General features: G+C 47.6%; 1 protein-coding gene across 3 annotated transcripts; it reads left to right on the top strand.

Moving 5' to 3' along the window:
* Positions 1-314: 314 nt before the first annotated feature.
* LOC127640571 (uncharacterized) lies at positions 315-9,198 on the top strand. Of its 3 annotated transcripts, XR_007970096.1 has the most exons (13): positions 315-532; positions 1,067-1,206; positions 1,392-1,608; positions 1,715-1,841; positions 2,150-2,449; positions 2,616-2,706; positions 2,931-3,046; positions 3,178-3,253; positions 3,329-3,580; positions 3,856-4,027; positions 4,188-4,285; positions 4,390-4,457; positions 7,926-9,198. XR_007970096.1 is itself a non-coding variant. In XM_052123201.1 (5 exons), exons 2-4 carry the CDS (start codon positions 1,418-1,420, stop codon positions 2,441-2,443), a joined length of 612 nt encoding a protein of 203 aa, XP_051979161.1. In that variant the 5' UTR covers positions 316-1,206; positions 1,392-1,417; the 3' UTR covers positions 2,444-2,449; positions 2,616-2,883. The 3 variants fall into 3 exon arrangements, 1 of the variants encoding a protein (XP_051979161.1); XR_007970095.1 differs by having other exon boundaries at positions 315-1,206; positions 7,926-9,196; XM_052123201.1 differs by lacking the exons at positions 2,931-3,046; positions 3,178-3,253; positions 3,329-3,580; ... (2 more) ...; positions 4,390-4,457; positions 7,926-9,198 and having other exon boundaries at positions 316-1,206; positions 2,616-2,883.
* The last annotated feature ends 239 nt before the right edge of the window (positions 9,199-9,437 follow it).

The following is a 9,437-nucleotide window of genomic DNA, read 5'->3' as shown; positions in this document are numbered from 1 at the left end:
TAGATAGATAGATAGATAGATAGATAGATAGATAGATAGATAGATAGATAGATAGATAGATAGATAGATAGATAGATAGAGTAGCATAGCATAGATAGAATAGCATAGATAGTGAGAGATAGCATAGCATAACAGATAGCTTAGAGATAGATAAAGAGTAGATCATAAATAACGTTAGTCAAAATGGTTTATTACTGTGTTTGTGGCGGGTGCAAGAACTCCAGCAAAACTGGACATAGGGTCCATTCCTTCCCCAAGGACAAAGGGATCTTCGAAGCTGGGTGCAGTTTGTGAAGATTAGGCGGCAGATTTTTCAGCTAGCTCTGTCACCGCCTACTCGAGAATATGCAGCGCGCATTTCAAAGAGGAGGATTACCACTCAGGGGATGCTAAAATGGTCTCACTTGGATTAAAGAGTGAGAGGAGTGCTAAATTACTTCCTACCGCCGTGCCGTCTGTGAACGCAAACCTCTCTGCTTGCCCCGTCCCGAGGTCGAGAGACACCGTCTGCCGCAAGCGAGAAATTGCCACGGTAAGCATCATGCTAACGTTAATGTTTACAAGCTGCGTGTTAGCTAGCTCTGTGTGTATTTTGTATACCGTGTTCCCTTTGACACAGCCTCCACTAACTTACAAGCACGATCACTCTGACATTAGAAGAGCATATTTCGTGATTCACGAATAAAAATTAGAATAATAACAAAATTGCCCTGAAGTAAAAGTCCATATCATCATGAAAGCTTTATGGCTGTGCCATAGGTTATTGTTTCCACTGGGAAACTAACGTTAGTTGTAGCACACACGTCCCATTTTATTGATGGACTTATGAAATGACTGGGAATATTTACTTATCTTCTTGGAATTTCAAAGATGATAAGTAAATAATTCTCAGTACTTCCAAGTTGAAAATAAATGATTAAATGTTTCCATGTACTCCTGCAATGTGCTTGTACACCCAATGTGCTTGCGAATCACTGTTCTAAGTATTCATAGTATACCCACCTCTTATTTCACCACTACACTCATTTGCATTTTGCTGACCCTTTTTCATATTTGTTTTCGCAAGATGTTGACAGACGCCTCACAGCAGGAGACTGTGGACAGTGTAGACACTGTGGAGAGTGTCGATACTGGGGATCAGCCCTTGCCCTCCTCCACTTCTGACGCTGGGACACAGTGTTCTTTGAAGCCCCCGATGGTCTCACGGTAAAACTTGGGTATTTTAAGGGGTAGTTATTAGATATAGTCTCTAAAACATTGCCAGTATCTATGCAATCAGAACATTTCCATACACATTGATTAAATTAATACATAGCCTACACCAAAAAACATACCAGTTTAGATTTGCCATGATTGTCTCATGTTTGGGTATGTTTACTGCCTCTCCACAGCTGTGCAGGTTAACCTGAAGCCCAAGATGGTCAGCGTGGGCACACAGACATCATTCGGCACACAAACCTCCACTCCCCTTGCTAGTCCTGAACAGACAGATGAAGATGATGATAATGCCTCTGTCATCAGTGACTTATCGTGGGTGCCCGAAGAGCCGATGCATGAGGAAGACTTGTTTGATGAGGAGCCACCTTACACGTGTGACCCCCATCACAAGTGAGATAGTTTAAAACCAACATAGACCATTTTGAATGCTCATTTTTGTGTACTGTAGCTTTGGTAGTTTGAATGCCCCCCAACAACAATTTTTTTGTTCTTGTAGTGGCATTGACAAATTCATTGTTTGCCAAGAGGAGCTGATGGGCCTTTTTGTCATCTGTCCGGCCTGTTGTGAGAGGTCAGATAGTAGCATCGTGCAGCAGGAAGGAACTTTTCTTAAGATCAAGCAGGTACGGTTTTGTTTACGCAGCAGGCCATCTGATTAGAAAATCAGAATATCTAATTACAATCTGATAGCTCTGACTGTCTTGCCAGTTAATTTAATTTACAATGTATGTACCAGGCTGGCTTTAGTCTATTGGTTTGTGATGGCATCATATTTGAGTGTTATACTGTATTGGTCATGTGTGTTTCATTGAAAACATGAAACCTTTGACCAGTAATGTACAGTACCTAATCTATATTGAATCCTGATATACTGTTGATTACACTTTTTTTTTTTTTTCTTCTTCTTTTTTTTTTTTTTTTACATATCTAGGTCTGTGCATCATGTGGCTACCACCGTTTCTGGCAAAACCAGCCAATGCTCCACAGGAACATGCCGACCTGCAACCTCCTGTTAAGCGGGGCCATTCATTTCACTGGATGTTTGGCCACCCAGACATTAAGAATGTTGACTCTGTTTGGCCTGCAGTGCATCAGTGCGAGCAGTTACTTTCGCCATCAGCGCCGCTACACCATCCCTGTAATCGTTCAGGCCTGGCAAAACGATCAAGCGAAGAATTTTAGTGACCTCACGGGCAATGGATGGCGGGCTAGTTCTTGCTGGTGACTGCAGGTAAACCAGTGTGAGAGCTCATAGACCAGTTGCACATTTTGATTTTTTTATTTGTTATCATGTAGGGTGGCTTTAGTTGGCATTTGCAGATGACATGGTGGATTGTCTTTACAGACCTTGGTTATTAAAAACTTGAAACCTAATTCAAATTTGTAATTAATTCCAGGTCAGATTCTCCTGGGCACTGCGCGAAGTATGGATCCTACTCTCTGATCGAGGACAGAGTGAACAAGGTGGTGGATGTTCAGCTTGTTCAGGTAAACCTGATGTTATTAGACAAAGAAATGAACTCTGCAATTTAGTAAACTGATTGTATATTAATATAACATCTTTCCACTAGTACAACGATGCTTAGAGCTTTGTGTATTGCCTAACTAGAGTACAGTGTATCGTAATGCTTGGACCAGCAGCGCGTCGGTTCATTCACGCCTCCTTCAACAACACCAGCATTTTACACTTACACTGTTATGTCATGTTGCAGAGCTCAGAGGTCCCCAACAGCTCATGGTGTGAGCTTGAAGGGCTCAAGCGCAGTGTTGGCCTGCTGAGGGAAAGGACCTGCATTTAGCAACGCTGATCACGGACCGTCATCGCCAGGTATTTACAATAAAAATGCAGTATAGAATGTAAACATCTGAATTGCACTGAAGCTGGATGTTTGTGGTTTGCTGATACACGGAGGGCAACACAGGTCAATCATCCACAAAAGTTTGTTTATTTCTCCTTAGGTTGCCAAATGGGTAAGAGAGGAGCTGAGCCCTGAAGGGACACGGCATTATTTTGATGTGTGGCACATTGCCAAAAGTATGTATCCATTGTTGGAACCTTGAAGCAGTTTTTGTTAGTGCATATCAATTAATACCATTTGTTCTAAAACAGGTCTGGGGAAGGCATTGGATGCAGCTTCAAAAGAGTGTGACCAACTACAGCTGTGGAGGCCTGCTATAGTGAATCACCTCTATTGGACTGCAGCCTCAACCCCAGACGGCAACCCAGCAGTCATGGAGGCTAAATGGAAAAGTTTAGTCAACCACATCCAGGACATCCATGACCATGACACCCCTGCTTTCTCCAGTTGTGCCCATGGCCCTCTAGACGGGGATCAGCGCAACAAAGAGTGGCTGGACCCAGGTACAGTACACACAGCATGTGGTATTATGTACGCTCTACAGTTTTGTTGTATTTGCTGTCTGAGTGCTTTGACATGTGACCTATGATGATTAAATTATTTTTTCATTCCCTGGCAATCTCATAACATTCTGTTTACTGTTTATGTTTGCTATAATTCATATGCAGGACCATTTCATGTGTTTCCATTAAAAAATAATTTTTGTCTGAATCTATCTTGTCTATTTATACGTTTTCCATCTGTGTGTCTGTCTGCCTCCCTGTCTTGGTCTTTGCAGGCTCATTGGCAGCAGTAAAGTTGGAGAACATAATCACGAGGACTGCCTTACTGAAAGATGTTCGACAGCTGTCTCCACAGCATCAGACATTCTCCCTTGAGGCTTACCACTCCCTCATCTTGCACTTCGCACCCAAGCACACAGGGTTTTCATACGTTGGGATGTACAGCAGGTCAGTGCTATCCAAGGAATAATACAGCCAATTATTATGCCTTTTATAGTAATAATAGTACCTATTATCATGCCTATTGTAGTAAAAAAAATCTCAAATGTGTTATTTTGTAGGCTTCTCTTAGCGGCTGCATTACAATCACAATGCCAACCTGAGACAGCACGGAAAAGTGATGGGACGGAGAAGTACTGTGTGCGGTATCCAGCTTCAGAAAAGGTGCCCATGTGGTGCGTCCCATCAAAGAGGCAGCCTCATACGGTAAGCAGTGTCATGCAGTTCTATCATATTTTGAGATGGCTCACGAGACATCTGTGATCAGTGGCAATGATCTTTATTCAGTATTATTATTATTATATCTGCAGGTTATGCAACATCATTGATGAAGGCCCTTCAGGAAAGCTACACCCATTCACCTGCAGCTCTTCGAGAGGTTAGCGCTAATTTGTCCTCCGATGCACCCGCCCCCATCGCTAAATCCTTCGAACAGGTTCCTAAGGAGGAGGCCGTCAGCCTCTTCCTAGCCCGGCAGTCACGCTACAAGAGAACCTAAATTCATCCATCCATCCATCCATCTTCAACCGCTTATCCGAAGTCGGGTCGCGGGGGCAGCTGCTCCAGCAGGGGGCCCCAAACTTCCCTATCCCGAGCCACATTAACCAACACTGATTGGGGGACCCCGAGGCGTTCCCAGGCCAGTGTGGAGATGTAATCTCTCCACCTAGTCCTGGGTCTTCCCCGAGGCCTCCTCCCAGCTGGACGTGCCTGAAACACCTCCCTAGGGAGTCGGCCAGGGGGCATCCTTACCAGATGCCCAAACCACCTCAACTGACTCCTTTCAACGCAAAGGAGCAGCGGCTCTACTCGAGCTCCTCACGGATGACTGAGCTCCTCACCCTATCTCTAAGGGAGAAGCCCGCCACCCTTCTGAGGAAGCCCATTTCGGCCGCTTGTACTCGCGACCTAGTTCTTTCGGTCATGACCCAACCTTCATGACCATAGGTGAGGGTAGGAACAAAAATTGACCGGTAGATCGAGAGCTTTGCCTTTCGGCTCAGCTCTCTTTTACGTGACAACGGTGCGATAGAGCGAGTGCAATACCGCCCCCGCTGCCCCGATTCTCCGTCGCTCAGACAAGACCCGAGGTACTTGAACTCCTTCACTTGGGGCAAAACCTCATTCCCTACCTGGAGTACGCACTCCATCGGTTTCCTGCTGAGAACCATGGCCTCAGATTTAGAGGTGCTAATCCTCATCCCAGCTGCTTCACACTCGACTGCCAAGCGATCCAGTGAGAGCTGAAGGTCACGGACCGATGATGACATGAAGACAACATCATCTGCAAAAAGCAGCGATGAGATCCCCAGCCCACCGAACCGCACACCTTCCCCACCCGACTACGCCTCGATATCCTGTCCATGAATATCACAAACAGGATTGGTGACAAAGTGCAGCCTTGGCGGAGACCAACCCCACATGGAATGAACTCGACTTCGTGCCGAGGACCGGACACAGCTCTCGCTTTGGGCGTACAGGGATTGGATCGCCCTAAGAAGGATCCCCCACCCCGTACTCCGCAGCACCTCCCACAGTATCTCCGGGGGACCCGGTCATACGCCTTCTCCAGATCCACAAAACACATGTAGACCGGATGGGCATACTCCCAGGCCCCTCCAGGATCCTTGCAGAGTAAAGATCTGGTCCGTCGTTCCACGGCCAGGGCGAAAACCGCATTGTTCCTCTTCAATCCGAGGTTCGACAATCGGCCGAACCCTCCTCTCCAGCACCTTGGAGTAAACTTTACCAGGGAGGCTGAGAAGTGTGATACCCCTGTAGTTGGCACACACTCTCTGATCCCCTTTTTGAAGAGGGAACCACCACCCCGTTCTGCCACTCCTTAGGCACTGTCCCAGATTTCCACGCAATGTTGAAGAGGCGTGTCATCCATGACACCCTCCACATCCAAAGCTTTCAGCATTTCTGGTCGGATCTCATCAATCCCGGGGCTTTGCCACTGCGGAGTTGTTTGACTACCTCAGTGACCTCCCCAGGGAAATAGAATCTGATCCCCATCATCCTCCGGCTCTGCCTCTACCATAGAGGGCGTGTTGGGATTTAGGAGTTCTTCAAAGTGTTCCTTCCACCGCCCAATAACCTCCTCAGTTGAGGTCAACAGCGTCCCATCTTTGCTGTATACAGCTTGAATGGTTCCCGTTTCCCCCTCCTAAGGTGGCGGACGGTTTTCCAGAAGCACTTTGGTGCGGACCGAAAGTCCTTCTCCATGGCTTCTCGAACTTTTCCCACACCCACTGCTTTGCCTCCCTCACGGCCGAGGCCGCAGCCCTTCGGGCCTGTCGGTACCTTGCAACTGCCTCCGGAGACCTCCGGGACAACAAATCCCGGAAGGCCTCTTTCTTCAGTCGGACGGCTTCCCTGACCACCAGTGTCCACCACGGTGTTCGAGGGTTACCACCCCTTGCGGCACCTAAAACCTTGAGGCCGCAGCTCTCCACCGCGGCCGGCAATGGAAGCTTTGAACATTGCCCACTCGGTTCAATGTCCCCAACCTCCGCAGGGATGCCTGAAAAGCTCCGCCGGAGGTGTGAGTTGAAGATCTCGCGGACAGGGACCTCCTCCAAACGTTCCCAGTTCACCCGCACTACTCGCTTGGGCTTCCCAGGTCTGTCCAGAGTCTTTCCCCACCCCTGACCCAACTCACCACCAGATGGTGATCGGTTGACAGCTCTGCCCCTCTCTTTACCCGAGTGTCCAAAACATATGGCCTCAGATCCGGCGACACGATTACAAAATCGATCATCGACCTTCGGCCTAGGGTGCTCTGGTACCACGTACACTTATGAGCATCCTTATGTTCGAACATGGTGTTTGTTATAGATAATCCATGACTAGCACAGAAGTCTAATAACAAACATCCACTTGAGTTCAGATCAGGGAGGCCGTTCCTCCCAATCACGCCTTTCCAGGTGTCCCTGTCATTTCCCACGTGTGCGTTGAAGTCACCCAGCATCACTATGGAGTCCCCTACTGGGGCCCTATTCAGGACTCCATTCAGGGTCTCCAAGAAGGCCGAATACTCTGAACTGCTGTTCGGTGCATATGCACAGACAACGGTCAGAGTTTTCCCCCACAACCCGTAGGCGTAGGGAGGCTGACCCTCTCGTCCACCGGGTAAACTCCAGCGTAGTGGGCTCAGCCGGGGACTCGTGAGTATCCCCACACCCGCCCGTCGCCTCACACCCTGGGAAACTCCAGAGAAGAATAGAGTCCATCCCTATCCAGGAGTACGGATCCAGAGCCAAAACTGTGCGTCGATGTAAGCCCCACCAGATCCAACTGGTAGCGCTCCACCTCCCTCACTAGTTCCGGCTCCTTCCCCCAGTGAGGTGACATTCCACGTCACCAGAGCAAGCCTTTGCTGCCCGGGTCTGGTCCGTCGTGGCCCACGGCCTTCACTGCCGCCCATATGACAGAGCACCCGACTCCTGCGGTTCCTCCAATGGGTGGTGGGCCCAAGGGATGTAGAGGGGGGTTCCACGTCACTTCTTCGGGCTGTGCCCGGCCGGGCTCCGTGACAAGCCCGGCCACCAGGCGCTCGCCGACAAGCCCTCCATCTGGGCCTGGCTCCAGGCGGGGGCCCGGGCTTCCTCCGGGCAGGGTAACTCCTCCTCTTGCCGTTTTATCCATGAGTCATTTGTGAACCATTCTTAGTCTGGCCCCTCACCTGAGACCACTTTGCCTTGGGAGACCCTACCAGGAGCACATGGCTCCAGACAACACAACCCTCAGGATCATAAGGGCACACAAACCTCTCCACCACGATAAGGTGCTGGTTCCCGGAGAGGACCTAAATTCACATTATTATTATTTTTTTTTTCCACAGACAAGTCCAATGATTTAGTTGTAAGTATTTATTTTAGTTGTTATTTATCTTCTTTCCTTCTGTCCCTGTCATCTCATTTGGTGGTGGTTTCCTGTATTCTGCATGTTTTGTGTGTTGTTGATTTGGTTTTACTTTGCACTAAATCATTACTTTTTTTCGTCTTTGTAAGTGGCATTAATTGTCGCTGTACCCCATTCAAGGGGTCCTGCATGCTGCATGTCTGCTCCTCTGTCTGTTATTTGCATGAAATTTGTTTTATGTAATTCAAAATAATTTACCAATCATTTTACCTGTGCCTTGTCAACCTCTGTGTGCGGTGTTGTCTGGGTTCACTGTGTGTCAGCTTGATATGCTTTTGCATGTATCACTGCATATGCATTCATGAAAGAGTGTGAGTGTGTGTGAGTGACTGTGTGTGACTGTGTGTGAGTAAGTGAGTGTGAGTGAGTGCGAGAACCATCAGTTGACCCTCAGGTAAGACCACACTTTTGCAGGCAAAAGAAACAATGTGCAAAGGTTTCAGGTCTAGCCCTTCATCAGTGGGCTTTTTTTATATAGATTTGTTTACTTGCAACCTGTGTCTTTGTTCAGTAATCCTTGTCCTTGTTCAGTAAATGTTTAGTAACCCTTACAAGCAATGCCAATAAACTGTTTTTTCTTATTAAAATTCATGTGTTCTGTGTACTTTATAACATTTTAAGGGCAATTGGGCGATCACAACAGAATAAACAATTATTTTTATTCATTCTCATCCAAACGAGGCCATTGAAAGCCCTGATAGGTTTGGTCACCACTTTGGAAGTTTTGTCTGATGGTTGAAACCACACAAGAGGGTAGAGGCTTCCTTATACTCCTCCCTAAAACTCCATAAGCCCAGCGTATAGCCTGCCTGTACGCAGTGTACCGGTATTGCCTAGGAATAAGTAGGAAAGATTCTTAAGTTTTAAACTCTGTAAGTAGGTTGGAAACGTCATTTGAAGCCTGTCTCTTATGCATGTTTGTGCATGCAACACATCTCCTGTCACCTATTGCTGTTGTTCAAAGGACTCAGTGTAAAAACATTGGTAAAGTAAACATAAACCATGAACATACTCGTGCGTGCTGGCTTGAAGGGGACCATGATCCTGTCTGAAGTGTGAATATGCTATTTGTAGCACAAACGGATTCAGGCAGCATGCCTCAAATCCAGGATGCTGCGTTAGGCACGTTACATCTGCTGGCCGCGGGGTGAGATCCTCGACCAGCGACCAAAACGCGCTCACCTCCCTACAACACAAGCTCTCCACCACAGTTTCCATGGGACGACACCGCCCACACAGACACCTGCCAAACACAGCGACACAGACGCTTACTACTCACTCACTCCCTCTCCCGGTAAGCCTGACGGTGTCAATGACAATCAATCACGAGGAAAACTAGTTAGCACTATCAACAATAATCACAGTGACGACGCCTACTCGGCGTCGGCTACGGCGAAACAACATTTTCACCGGAGAAAGAGGTAAAAGCTTA

Source organism: Xyrauchen texanus, chromosome 49 (assembly GCF_025860055.1).
Source record: "Xyrauchen texanus isolate HMW12.3.18 chromosome 49, RBS_HiC_50CHRs, whole genome shotgun sequence".
In the NCBI taxonomy this organism is placed as follows: Eukaryota; Metazoa; Chordata; class Actinopteri; order Cypriniformes; family Catostomidae; genus Xyrauchen; species Xyrauchen texanus.
This window is presented reverse-complemented; position numbering and strand designations above follow the sequence as displayed.

Coding starts and splice junctions, on each gene's coding strand:
- LOC127640571 (XM_052123201.1), top strand. CDS start 1,418: ATGGTCAGCGTGGGCACACAGACATCATTCGGCACACAAACCTCCACT. Junction 1,609..1,714: donor ACGTGTGACCCCCATCACAA/GTGAGATAGTTT, acceptor TTGTTCTTGTAG/TGGCATTGACAAATTCATTG. Junction 1,842..2,149: donor CTTTTCTTAAGATCAAGCAG/GTACGGTTTTGT, acceptor TTACATATCTAG/GTCTGTGCATCATGTGGCTA.